Source organism: Rattus norvegicus, chromosome 6 (genome assembly GCF_036323735.1).
Source record: "Rattus norvegicus strain BN/NHsdMcwi chromosome 6, GRCr8, whole genome shotgun sequence".
NCBI lineage: Eukaryota > Metazoa > Chordata > Mammalia > Rodentia > Muridae > Rattus > Rattus norvegicus.
In genome coordinates this window covers 15,399,322-15,413,060 of record NC_086024.1, presented here as the reverse complement: position 1 = coordinate 15,413,060, position 13,739 = coordinate 15,399,322, and the positions used below count along the sequence as shown (strand labels likewise).

Sequence of the window (13,739 nt, the reverse complement as noted above, 5' to 3'; positions counted from 1 at the left end):
CCCTTTTTGCATAGAATAATGTTTTTACAAAAATGCATTTACTCTTATTTTTTGTATATAATGTTCTGCCTACATGTAAGTGCGGTAGGTAGACGCAGTGTCTGAAGACAAGAAGAGGTTTGGAGCCTCTGAAACTGAAGCCACAGATGGTTGTGAGCTGCCACGTGGGTGCTAGAAATTTATCCCCAGCCCTCTTCAGGAATGGCAGTTACTCCCGACTGCAGAGCCATCCTTCCAGATCCCCGTGAACAATAATTCTAAACATTGTTTATAAACAAACATAAACTAACTTTAAATCATGGGTGTTTTACCGCATATGTGTCTTTGTATCGTGCGTGCCTGGTATCTGTGGAGGCCAAAGAGGACAGTTGACCCCTGGGGCTGGAGCTGCAGGTGGCTGTGGGCCACCACTACATCCTTATCCTGGGAGCTGAGCCCTGGTCCTTTGCATGAAGCCTTTCTCTAACTGCTGAGCTCTCTGCAGCCTCTGAAACACCATTCTAAACAAGTGTCTCAGTCCAGGGGACCCTTCTCACGTGCTCACTGGAGCATTCAGGCTGATGTTGGTTACATGTGAAGAGAGTTCTGAACTCTGCCCCTCGTTAAGGCACAGGACAAATCTCTATTTGTTACCGTATGTGAAGATGAAATGACCTTGTAAAGTTCTAGCACAGATGTTTCTTTCCCCTCCTGAGTGTTAGGAAGGATATAGATAAGTAGGGGAAATGTGTAGTCTAATTAGAAAGGCTTGGGAAGCCTGCAAGATGGAGTTAATTAAACTCCAGGAAGGAAAGCACAACTTAAGTAATAGTTCTTGTAAAGCTGTGAGACTTTAATAGTGTTTTGAAAACTAACTGCTGGGTAAGATGGTTCTACTATCTGTTATCTGTTCAGAACAGTGGGAAAACAGTTTCCCGTCGGGTGTAATGATTTTTTAATTAATTACTAAATTAATTTACTTTACATTTTGACTGCAGTTTCCCCTCCCTCCAGGTAAAATGATTTTTAAATATCTTTAAAAATTGTAAACATGCTCATTGTTTAGTGTAGTGACTTCGTGGTGCCAGCTTTGTTAACAGTCCCGGGTTTTGTTGTTATTGGAGGTGTTTCTTTGTCATCGTCGTTATCGTTGTTGTTTGTTTTTTGAGGCAGGGTTTCTCTGTATAGAGCTGGCCGTTGTGGAACTCACTCTGTAATCCTGGCTGGCCTTCAACTGACTGAGATCCTCCTGCCTCTGCATCCTAAATACTGTGGTTAAAGGCGTGTGCCACACTTATCTGGCAGTCATTTTTTACTTACTGGTTTGGTGTACTGTATTTTCAGGACGATAACCACTCCTTTGCTAGGCATGGTTGGTGCGTGCCTTTAATCCAGAACTTGGGAGCAGAGGCCACCCTGGACTACAGAGTGAGTTCCAGGACAGCCTAGACAAAGGATGCACTTTAACCCAGCACAGGACATTCAAATATAACAGCCTTCAGGGTAGCTTTTTTTTTTTTAAAGGATTTATTTATTTATTATGTATACAGCATCCTGCCTACATGTATGCCTGTAGACCAAAAGGGCATGAGATCTCATTACAGATGGTTGTGAAGCCATGCCATGTGGCTGCAGGGAATTGATTCGAACCTTTGGAAGAGCAGCCAGTACTCTTAACCACCGAGCTATCTTTCCAGCCCCAATATAACCTTACTACAGTCGAACTTGAACTAGGTTTAAGTAGCCATAGATCTCCTAGAACTGGAGCTGTAGACAATCGTGAGCAGCCATGTGGGTTTCCTCTGTTCTTAACCACTGGGCCATCTCACTCTCCTCTCTTTCCCAGCACTTTAAATATATAAAAGCAAATGACCCAAAACACGCACGGCACACACACATTCTTTGCTTCCTGCCATGGGATAGTTTGTTTAAGCACTCAGGTCCCTCCCCTCACTCATGATCACTACAATTCATTATGTGGATTTATAAGTGGTACAAAGGTAGTTAAGACTTAGACCCTCTATCAATAACCTATTTCATTTTTTATTTTCTTAATATTTGGGGATTTCCAAATAGGTTAAAAATGGAAATGGCAGAGAATACTATGAAGATTCCAGTTGTTTGTACTTTGCTCTGTTGCTTTGTCTGTCTTAATGTCTGCATGAAACACTACATCAAATCTTTTTTGTGACTAACCCTTTGGAAACAAAGACATTACAATATTTTACATGTTAACATTTCAGAGCACAGCTCCTTTTAGAATGAGAACATCCTTCTATATGGCATTAATACCATAGTCATATCTTGAAAATGAAGAATGTTTCATAATGCCATGAAATACCAAATTCAGATTTTCCTAACTGTTCCTGAAATAACTGTACTGTTGTTTCAGACAGTCATGGCTGTAGTCAAGCCTGCATTCTTTGTACTGGATACCAACTTGGATGAGCTGTAGCCAGCTGTGCTGTAACCCAGCCTACTGGTAGATTTGCGTGATTGTGTTCTCAGGGTTTCCTTAGCTTAGTCTCTGTCTCTGTCACTCAGGGAGTCAGCGCTCTTAGGTTTAAGTTACACAGCTTTGAGAGATGTAAACTATGACTCATTCATGATGGTGTACTCAGTGGGGGGTGGGGGGACGACGTGTGTGTAAAACTGTCATGATGGGTACATGTGAATGAGCATGTGTGTAAGGCTGTCGTGATACACACTAGAGGGGATGTGTGCAAGGCTGTCTTGAGCTCAGTTTGTTAGCTTAACTCATCAGTACAGATCATGAGATCCTTCTCTGCTAAGAAGCTTAAGTAGATGTAACTTTAGAAACCCATGAGATTTCCAGTGTTTGGTTTTTAAAATATTATATTTATCTAGAGATGATTTTTTATTAAATACTGTATTTTAAGGCAAAAATAATTTTATTTTCAAAAGTTTTTAAATCTCCAAAAGAATCCAGTTTAAATTTTTGTAGTTTTACATTTATATGTTTTCTCCTACTCACCATTTAGCAGAAATGAAGAAACTAACATTCTGATGGCTGCTCTTCTGTCCTTTGCCTCACTTTAAAACACTTTTTTCCCTTTGAACTAAATCGCTTTAGCCAACAATTTTTTAAAAGTAAGTTATTTTAGGAAATGTTTGTATTGTTGAATTTTAAAAGCAAACAAAGTAAGTTTCAGATTAAACCTCAGAGGGTAATTGAAATAAGTCATAAACTGGTTTGTGGTAATTGGTTAAAATTAATTTGATGTTACAATAAGAAGTTTGTTATTAATCTGCACAGGTAAGAACGGATACTTAATGAAAATGTTCTATTGACTATGTTGCTTGTGGTAGAAAAAACAGTGCTTTGTGTGATGTGCTGTGAAATCCATGTGATATCCTGGTTTGTCTACTGACACTGGGGTCTTGAATCTTAAAAAAAGGCCTCCGAGGAAGCAGAGGAAAGTGGATCACAGGGGAAATTGGTGGAAGCTCTCAGGCAAATGAGAGTTAACCATAGGGGCAACTACCGACAACTGCTGGAGGAGATGCTGACTAGTTACAGGCTAGCTAAAGTAGAGGGAGAAGAGAGCCCGGCTGGCCCAGCTGCTGCAACTGCTTCTTCGAACAGTGATGCTGGAAACCCAGTGGCAGTGCAGGAGAGACACACTGAAAGTGGTCCTGCTGAATTAGACAGCCCTAAATGAAGATGCAGGGACAAAGACGAGTGCTGAAACAATATGACCTTTTTGGGGTAATATTTTTGTGATCTTGATTTGACAGTTTTTACTTAGGAAGTATACTGTGTGCATTTATATAACCATTTTGTTATTTGAATCTTGGAAAACTAGTTTTCTTATATTCCTATAGCCTTGTTTTTTCTAAAGGCCTTTAAATACACCTTTATGATAGTTTAAGATTGACTATTTATAGTAACTTTGATTTAATGAAGTTTTATGTCATTTCACCTTGTATCCCAGAAAATAGGTTGTCATTATTAATTTCAGTAGCTTAATTCTTACTAGCTAGGATATAGATTACTGATTGGAAAGACAGCTGTACACTGTGGAAAGAACTGTTACTGTAGAATTGACACTGCTTATTTTATATCAAACCCGCCATAGTTAGCTTTGTAATACCTGTGTGTTCACTTGCTATTTTAGTTCTTTAAAGAATGGCTAGAGCTGGCCCATAACTTTTCTTTCAGAGTTGATAATCTGTGTTTTTAATTGTTTCTATTTTACATTTCTGTAGCCTTACTTTTAGAATTTATTGAGATATTGGATGTGTGGTTACTTTTCCTTTCTCTGTATTCTTTATGAAAAATTTTTAAAGAACTATGTACTTTTCATATAGCTTTCATATGTATATTCTGTATAGCCTACTATACACTTAAAAATGTATGTCAACCGCGTGTTTAGAATGAAATGATCAGTGTTTAAGTCCAAATAAAGCATGTGATGTGGAATCATCTACGCATTTGTACTTTCTTAGTTTTTATTTATTTAACAATCAGGTTTGGGACACTGGAAAACTCAATAAAGGTCATTTATAGTCCTATTGAATTTGGCACACTTTGGCTCAGCTGTTTTTCATCCACAAAAGAGAAAAACATTTTAATTAAAAGTATATATTAAAGTCTTGCTTACTCAGAAATCACAAAGTTCTGCTGCCCATCTGTGGTTTGGAACGCTCATCCTTAGCTGGCTTGGCACATGGGGCTACTTAAGGCTACCCCATGAGCACTGGTGATAAGCAGTAATACATCAGGGATTAAGGAGTGTAAGAGTCCTAAGCTGGTTTTGTCTGTTAACTGTGTTTATATTTTTATATCCAATGTTTCCAGTTGCTTAAGGTACCACAATTTAAAAGTTTGGAGTCTTCAGACATTGTAGCTGGTGTTTTTGGTTTGATACATTTTTTTTCCAAGCCAGAATATTTTTAAGTATTTGGGAAAGGAAGGCCTTTAGGTGGAAAGGGATGGGAGAAAAAAAAAAATCCCAATGTGTCTGTGTTATATACCCATATGCCACACATTACAGAATGCACACACTGCTCTGCTAAAATGCCAGTTTCAAAGGAAGGAAGGAAGGAAGGAAGGAAGGAAGGAAGGAAGGAAGGAAGGAAGGAAGGAAGGAAGGAAGTTTGTTCACCTAATGTGTTTTCTTTTTGAAATTCAGTCCACCCTAGCAGTGGTACAGGTGCATAATAACAATGTTCTTCCTTTTCTCTTCTTGTAGGGCGCTGGCGATCTAGAAGACTCATTGGTAGCCTTATAACCTTCTAAATGCTTTTGATTCTGAAAATTGGGGGAAAACTTTTAATCATATTTTCTTCAATACAAGGGGAACTATTCTTGTGAATTCCCACTGTTTTGTGGTATGAGCAGAAGCCATTAGCATTTCCCACCATTTGCTCATGTTTGTACTTCCCAGTAATCGCCACTCTTAGCACTGCCTGGACTCAACAGTATTCTCGCCAGCCTCAGGCCTCTGCTTACAACTGTATTGAATTTTTGGCCCTAGAAAAACAAAATGACCCTACAAATCAACAAGTGTGCCTGAGGTGCATGGGAATATAGTTAGCTATACTCTGAAGATACGTTAAGGGTTTGTTTGTTTGTTTGTTTTTTAAAAGCAAAACAAAACAACAACATAGAAGCATGTAAGAGTAAAGGATTGCAAGAGAAGTTCAGTTTTTCAGTTTACTAAGTTGGAAGCCTTTCGTTAGTTCTGTGGCTTGGAATTTCATTTGAGCAATATACTATAGGATATGTATTTATTATTAATTGTTATTTAATTTTTTTCCAATTTACTTGTATTACCAAATTGGGTTCTCCAATAATGTAACATTGCCTTGCTTCAAGATCCATTGTTTGGCAATAATATAAACCCTTAAAGATTTCCGCATGTGTCTGCTACATCGTTCAGATCTTACTAGAAGATCTTTTGAAACCAAGTGAGTTAATTTAAGGCTATTTATAATTTGCTTTGTCATCTTACTGGCTTCGCATTATTTTAATTGATGAGATTTACCTTTATAATGTAAATTGTAATCTTCTTGTTTTACATGTGGATTTCTATAGTTTTAATTTTTTCAGCTTTTAAGATACAAGTTTTATGTAATTTGGTATAATTTTTAACTGTTTATGTTATTTTAAAAGCTCAGAATATCACATCAAAATACTATAAATACATTTTAAAGTATCTATTTTAGATCTAAGGAAATACAGAGATATTTTCATGGGTTCAGTAACCTTTCATTTTATAACATTGGGCACGGTACAGAGTGGCTGTCACATCGGTACTTAAATTATTTAGTTCTATTTTTACAATAACTTTAAATTTTTTAAGTTTTGCATGTATTGAATTTAGTGCTGAACATGAAGAGTAAACTATTTACCAAAAAGAAGTTCCTGGAGTTTGGAGAAGTAACGAATGTATCCATCTGTACATGATTTACATGTTGTGGATGCTTTGTAAACATTTCCCCATGTTTTAATTGTGTTTCAGCAGGTTGTAATTGCCTCTGTGTGTAGCTGAACATGAGTCATTATCTGGTCCTGTATGAAATGGAATGTATGGTATTTTCTGTATCATTTTCCTGAGGCTGTGTTTGGGGAGCCACACATTCGAATACAGTTTTCCTGATCACTTGATTTCTTGTGCACCTGATTTTTGCTCTCAAAGGAATTACTGCCACAATATATTTTATTTATTCTTTAGATTTTAGCCTTGTCAGTTGAAGTGCTTCACATGATGGTGTTAAAAACTACTTGTCCCTTTACTGGGGGTTTGGGGGTTGTTAAAAGATGGGGAGGAAGAATGCAAATGGGTCATTGTTAACCTGTCCCCACTGATCCCACCTGTACTCATAGTCCCTTCCAGGATGGTATTCTGATGTTTCCTACAATACGGTGACCATAGGCAACTTGTTACCTGAATAAAGGATCGATTTTAAACAGCCTGACATAGTACTTTTTGGTGTGATTTTCAAAAATAAAAATGTAACATCAGTTGTGGTTTAAACATGTATCATTGGCATACTTGTGGAGATATTGCTACAAACAGAAATGAATTGGAGCTCTAAAAGGGGCATCAGCCAGACCATGTAGAACACTACTAGTTTACTTCTCCCCGCTCTAAAACCACATGTTAATACTACTTGGAAAAAACACCTGAGTGATTATTGGATGGTGACGTAGAAATACTGTGTTTATGACCTAGAAAGAGAAGTCCATATTTAATGTTTCTTACTCCTGTGACCTTTGCTGTCCAGTCACTTGTAAAATTTGATTTCAGGACCCATTTGTAATTTCAAATATCACAAAGAGCTTTGCTTTTTTGGATTATTGCTATTTGTATTGGAATTTAAAGCAGGCATTTTTGTCTAGCTTACAGAGCTAACATCATGCTAGCAGGATAGCATGCGTTTATGAAAAATAATTTTCTAAATATGAACAACAATAGCAAAAACAAAACATGGCACTGATTTCACTTTCCAGCATGGGGCTGGATTTACCTGTTTTTTAATGCCTTGTTTTGCACGCAGTCGCATCATGACATGTTTGTTCAGCTCTAACTTAGATCTCGTGAGGAAAGAGGATGTGAAGTTTAAAGCCTTCCTCTGGGAAGACTGAACTGTCAATATGGAGTCCTTTGGGTCTGTCTTGCATTTTGATTGGATTTCTACCTGTGCATATTGGTCATCAGGAAAATACTAGTTCACTGAATTGCATAATTCTTTTCAGTGCTGACATTGTATTATGTAATGGTTAAAATTTATTTGCTGATCAAATTGGATTATTAAAATCTTTTTAAGTATTGGGAAGCTATCAAACTTATTGCGATAGAAAATTTTAATTTTCTTTTGAAAGGTGAAATTTATCATTGGCAACAAATACGGTCAGTTGTCCCCACAGATTGCCTTCGTGTATTATAGAGGAAACGTCTCCTGAATATCATTCTTTCACAGTAACCATGGAGTTCTCATGACAGGTGGCCAACTAGTTCAATCCACAGCTCCCATAATGTTTGTTGCCTTAGAGCCAGGCAGGACTGACATTCCACCACACGGGAATTTGAAGCGATGGACACTTAACTAGAAGTTCTTTTGTTTTGAGGTGATCTGGCAGTGTTGCCTAGATTTGCCTCAGATTCAGGATCCCCTCCCCTCATGCCCCAATGCTGGGATTACAGGCTCGTGCTGTAGCAGTCAGTTGGTAGAAAACGCGTAATTCTTACTCTAAATAGTTTGTTTTGTTGTCTTTGTGTTACATAGTTCTTGTTTGGGTTTTGAGACAAGGTCTCTCTGGATAGCCCAGGCTTGCTCCAAACCTGTAATCTTTTTGCTTCAGCCTCAAAAAGTATTTTGAGATTACAGGCATAAACTGCAGGCCTTATTTTGAAGTTACGCTAGTTAAAGAGAAGGTGTCTGATACGGTTTCAGCCGACGCAGCTAAACAGTGTCCAGTGATAATTACAGGGTAATTTTTATACCAACCAGGCGATCTCTAGGTTTGCAGAAAATCCATGTATGTAAGAGGTAGTCCAGTGTATAAAGATGGTTAGTACTAAAAGTTTAGTGCTTCTGGTCCCACCCCCAACCCCAATTCAACTTTGGGAGTTCTTTTATTTGCTTTTCTTCTGCTGGGAATGAATTAAAGGTGAGTGAAGAACTGTTAGCTTCTAGAAGATAGAAATCAGGAAGTTGGTTAGCAGATGAAACTAGATGGTTACTCTCACAAGAACCCTTGGAAAAAGCTCTTGCCTAAATTGTGGCCAGTGTTTCCTGTTCCTGATCTGCCTGCCTGCCTGGTATTATGGTCTGCTTTACATGGGAGATGGGGGAAGAAAAGTAAAGGTCTTGAAAGTGAAGATTGAAAGCCGGCACTGCTGGGCTTGGCAGTGCACACTAGTGTTCAGAGGGGAGAACCGAAGAGAACTGCAGGTTCGAGTCCAGCTTGAGCTACGTAGATGACACTGTCTCCTTCCTCACACACCCACCTACCATGTTTGGGTATATCGTGGGGAGGAAATAGTGTTTCCTCAGGTTTAAACTTCCCATCTCTTCTATATCTATGAATGGTTAAGTCATACTACAAACAGGCATACTGCTCGGTTTTATGACTACCATGCTTTGCCCATTCAAATACAGGTTGTTTGCAACATCCCAAAGCGTGTTGTACCAGGCATCCTTGCACATGTTCTTACTGCTCTAGACTGGTACTTCTAGAAGTAAGGTGACTGTGTCGTTGAGCATTTGCGTCACCAAGTTGGTGCCAAGCATTGTACTAGGGAAGCACAGATGGGTACCACAGACCAGAATGTCTGCATCCTTCCCTTCCTCATCAGTCCAGTGGTACCCACCTTGGGCTTTGCCAGTGAGACAAACAGTTCTCCAGTACCTGTACAATTCAGACTTCTCATTACACGAAAAAAACTACATGGATTGACTTCTGTGAAGTCAGTTCTCACGTCCTTCACACCATTGATCTTTTGAGTCCCTCTCTCTCCCATTTGCCATGGTTGCTAATAGTTACTAATGGTATGCTTGCCGATACTCTGTGAGCTCACGCTCCTGGTCTGTTTTTCCTCTCCTGTTAACTTTGCATTTTGAGCCTTTCACTGCTTAACATTTTCCTTTAGCTTCTATGAAATCATCCCACATATAACTCCTAATGGTTAAGTGTTTTAAGCTTGTGACAGGTCTAGCTTAGCCTCCCGGGTGCCTAGCTCTTGAGTAGTCCATGGTGCAAGTGTCTATACTTACTGTTGACAAGGCTTCACCATTGCCCAAACTCTGCACGGGTCACTATTGTTCTCATGCATCTTGGACGCCACAGTGGGAAAGTGTGTGGGGCCGTCTTAGAGATTGCAGAGGAAACCTTGACAGCAGAAGGAAGGAAGATAACCTCCTCCTGCCATCTTAAGAGGTTTTGTTTTTTCTCTCAATGTATATCTCTCAATTTTTTTTGATCCATAGTATTGATAATTTCTTTTTCACATAGCTGTTGTATCAATGCCATGCCTCTTGTCAAATACTGATGACCCAGCTGCATGTGGTCCATTTCTACTACCTTCCTAATTGTGTTGCCTTTTGTCTAAACTCTTAAACAGAGAGCACACTGTTGGTTACTGAGCTCAAGGGCTCATTTCTAGCCAGCATGTACTGTCTTTATTTTACTCGGTTCTTTCTAGAGAATGTGGAATTTAGCCGTCCTCTCTTGATAGGTCCCTTGTGGAATCTGAAGTGGGTTCTCTTACGGTAATGATTTTCTTCTGGACGTGTGTTATTTGTTTGTATGTGGGGCTTGCATGCCATGTGGAAGATCAGCTCTCATTCCACAGTGTGTCCCACAGGTCGTGTTGTCTTAACGGCAAGCTTTTCCACCTGCTAAGCCATCTTTCCGCCCCCCCCCCCCCCGTGGTGTACTTTTGAACTATAATTCATTTCTTGTATTGCTCATTTGCCTTATTGCTCTACCTTACCTGCGTAATAAAGGAAACTCGGTCTTAATAATTAGTCAGAGTTTGGATATTTATCATGGTTTTGTATTTTGACTTTTTTTTTAAGTCTCATTTAATATATTGACTTCCAACCCCTTAATTATCTTAGGGCCAAGTGTTTCACCCTAACTCCAACTGATACATATGTCAGTTCCTTCAAGTGATGGTCTCTAGACTTTTCCTAATGCAAGGCACATTACGAAGGAGGAGTAACCCTGTAGCATACTCATCCCTGGCCCGGACCTTGGCAGCCCGACAGAAAGGAGGAAGGGCTGGGCTGAAGCGGTCTGAGTTCTGTGCCTCCCCAAATACTGTTAGGGTTGGGGAGCTGAAAGAAACGTCATTAAATGGTATCTTAAGAGCAAATGTATTACAACTGCTTTTTAAGTCTTCTGTAATCTCTGAAGTTTGAAGTGTCATCTGTCAGTAGTAGCATTGTAACTAACTGTCTTGGACAAAGCTGTGTTGATGCAAAGCAAGCAGTGTGCCCACTTGGTCAGTCTTGTCCTATTCTTAGTTCCTAACTGAGTGCAGTATACTGTTGGAGTACATTTGTTCTATTCAGGTGCTGTTTAAAATTCTTTCTGATTTAACATTAAGTGAAAGTCTTAGCCTTAGAAACCACTATCAGTAGTATGAAGTGAATTTTATTTAGTAAAGCCTCATTCCGTAGTTGAATTGTCATTTTTCTTTAGGATACACAATGAAAGAATTCACAGTCTACATTGAAATAGGATGAGTACAGCCTGCAGCTACACCATGCAGACTAAGTGCGAAAGCAGCCCCGGTGAACTGTAGAGGACTGGCTATTTTTGTAGAGACAGGGCCTTGCTTGTGTATCTTTAACCTGTGCCTCAGCCTCCAGTGTTGTGGGATTACAGGCAGATGCCACCTGGCCCAGCTAGAAGAAGACACCAAAACGTTATTAGCACATGAGTTTGGGTAACAGTTACAGAGTGAATGTTGCGTTCTGTATTTTTTCAGTCGAAACTCATTTCCCTTTTATAAAAGTCTTATGTTGCTGTTACGTGGTTTTCTATTGAAGGGACAGACAGTATGTTCAAATACAATGTTGCCAGGTAGCTTACTTGTTTTTTTTTTTTTTTTTTTTTGGTTCTTTTTTTTCCGGAGCTGGGGAGCTGGGGACTGAACCCAGGGCCTTGCGCTTCCTAGGTAAGCGCTCTACCACTGAGCTAAATCCCCAGCCCCAGCTTACTTGTTCTAGTCAGGTACCAGAAAGTCCTTGGGAAGCTTATCCAGCAGAGTTTGTACTTTGTGATGGGGCCCAAGTCCTTTGGGGTAGAGATTCCAAGTTCATTTAAACTTGGTCTTATTTTCTGGCCATGTACTGGGATTTTTTAAAAAATAAGCACGTGATTGAAAACAAAATACAGAAACAAAATGGATTAAATGGTTAATTGTCTTCCAGTGATGGTGTCAGTTTTTACATGTGTAGTATATGAGAGTGCCCCATTTTCCCCCACTTTCTCATTTTTGCATATTGCCGGTTTGGTGAGTGAATATCGAATAGTATTTTTGTGGTTTTTAAGTCTCAATTATTCCATTTTATGATAAGTGAACTTTAGTCTCATATTTGTCCAGTATATATCTTTTATTGAAGTTTGCTTATATAGTCTATTAGTGTTCATTTTCTTTACATTTACGAGGTTAACCTTAGTCTTAACATAGTCCTGAATTATTCCCTCCACTTCACTGTAGTGCTGCTTCTGGTTTTGGTGCAAGCTAGTGAGGGGCGGGACTAGCAGAGGTTACCTGTCCACTCAGGAGTAACTGAATTCCTAAGATAAGCACAGTGTCGCAGCTTCCTCTAGCCCTTACCCCATGCTGTGGTTTCCCTTCTGCTGGGGTAGCTTCCCTCAGGCCGAGGAAGGGCTTTGAGCTGTGATGGGAGCTGTGCTGCAAAGGTTAGAGGCTCAGCGCTGAGCACACCCTGAACTTATGCTCACACTGGTCTTGCTCTGAAGGTTTTAAAGTAGTTCACGTAGGCTGCAAAGATCTTACATGTTAAACTTTAAGGAGTAATGTATATGCAAAAGTTTTAGAATGTTATCATTTTCTTCAACAGTTTTACCAACCTTCAATTCCATACAGTGACAATGTTTTCCTATTATGAGTAAGTAAATGCAATTTTTCCTTTATGACTGTCCTTAGTAAATACAGGCACAAATGTTTAATTCAACTGTAAGGATCAGAACGTAATACAGCATCTTACGTAACTCCTCCCTTAGCCCTGGTTCCAGCTGTTGCAGAAGCCAGCCTTTCCCCTTTATTTACCGTTGCATTTGGTCACTCCATGTCACTCTACTGCAGTGGTGTCATGTCATCTTGAATATCAGCTAAACTACACACTTGATTGTCTGCCCCTCGTTTGGCTTTTGTCAGAAAAAAAAAAGTTAAGTGTGTTTACTCCTCAGGATGAGCTCTGGATAGTGTGGGCAGTATTTCCCTGTTCGTTGTGTTTTTAAATGCATAGATTAATTTGCTGGCTGGTGATATTTTGAGAAGGGATGTGGTCCCTCTCGGGAAGATGCTACATCTTTCTAGTTACAGAAATGTTTAGAACACCCCACTACAGTTTGTTTCACTCAAACGGGTACTTTCTTAAATTCATTCTCCTTTCATGTTTCTTTAGTGCTGTTCTGAATGAACTATGCCCCTTCCCCCCAAAGTAGGCTTTAGCCATCGTCACTTAAAGCAAATGGTCTCAATATCTATCGTTTCCACCAGATGGCAGACTTGAGCACGTCTATTTGTAAAGCCAGCTGAGAACTCTGGTGACACAGCAGAGGCTGATCAACCTACCAAGAGCCCGGAAGTACAAAGAAGAACAAAAGTTTTGTTTTGTTTTTGTAAACTCGAAAGAAAAAAAACAAGTCCAGCATTACGTCAGTGCGGTATCTGTTCCGCTGTGAGCGGTAACCTTCTAGCCCATCAGCGAAGGAGGAGGAGAGCTCCCACCTTGCCTTACAAACCTTGCTTTTCCATGTTCATGCAATAAACACGTTTGGCTTCTTGGTAGCACTTGTGGTTTTATTCCAGGGATTTCAGAGGTAAAAGCTTGAATCTGTCATTTCCATTCTGCTGTTTCACTCCCACCCTGTATACTGTTCAGACTGGTGGGAACACATTGAGGCTGGTGTGTGTGTGTGTGTGTGTGTGTGTGTGTGTGTGTGTGTGTGTGTGTTATTTGTGGGTGGAGGGGGGTCGTTTGGTTTTTGTGTTTTAAATCATTCCTGGGTCTCTCTCAAGAAGGTA

At 39.6% G+C, this 13,739-nt stretch overlaps 1 protein-coding gene across 3 annotated transcripts in view; it reads left to right on the top strand.

Annotated features, from left to right (window-relative positions):
- Ppm1b (protein phosphatase, Mg2+/Mn2+ dependent, 1B) overlaps positions 1–13,502 on the top strand; it is a 60,743-nt gene extending 47,241 nt beyond the window's left edge. Inside the window, exons 7-8 of one of the 3 annotated variants that reach the window (NM_001270620.2) lie at positions 12,550–12,597; positions 13,212–13,502. In NM_001270620.2, coding sequence (NP_001257549.1) covers positions 12,550–12,597 — 48 coding nt within the window. In that variant the 3' untranslated portion in view covers positions 13,212–13,502. Of the gene's footprint in view, positions 1–3,398; positions 4,431–5,195; positions 6,925–12,549; positions 12,598–13,211 lie in introns of those variants that run through there. The other 2 variants (NM_033096.3, NM_001270619.2) reach the window with 2 other exon arrangements.
- Positions 13,503–13,739: the final 237 nt, after the last annotated feature.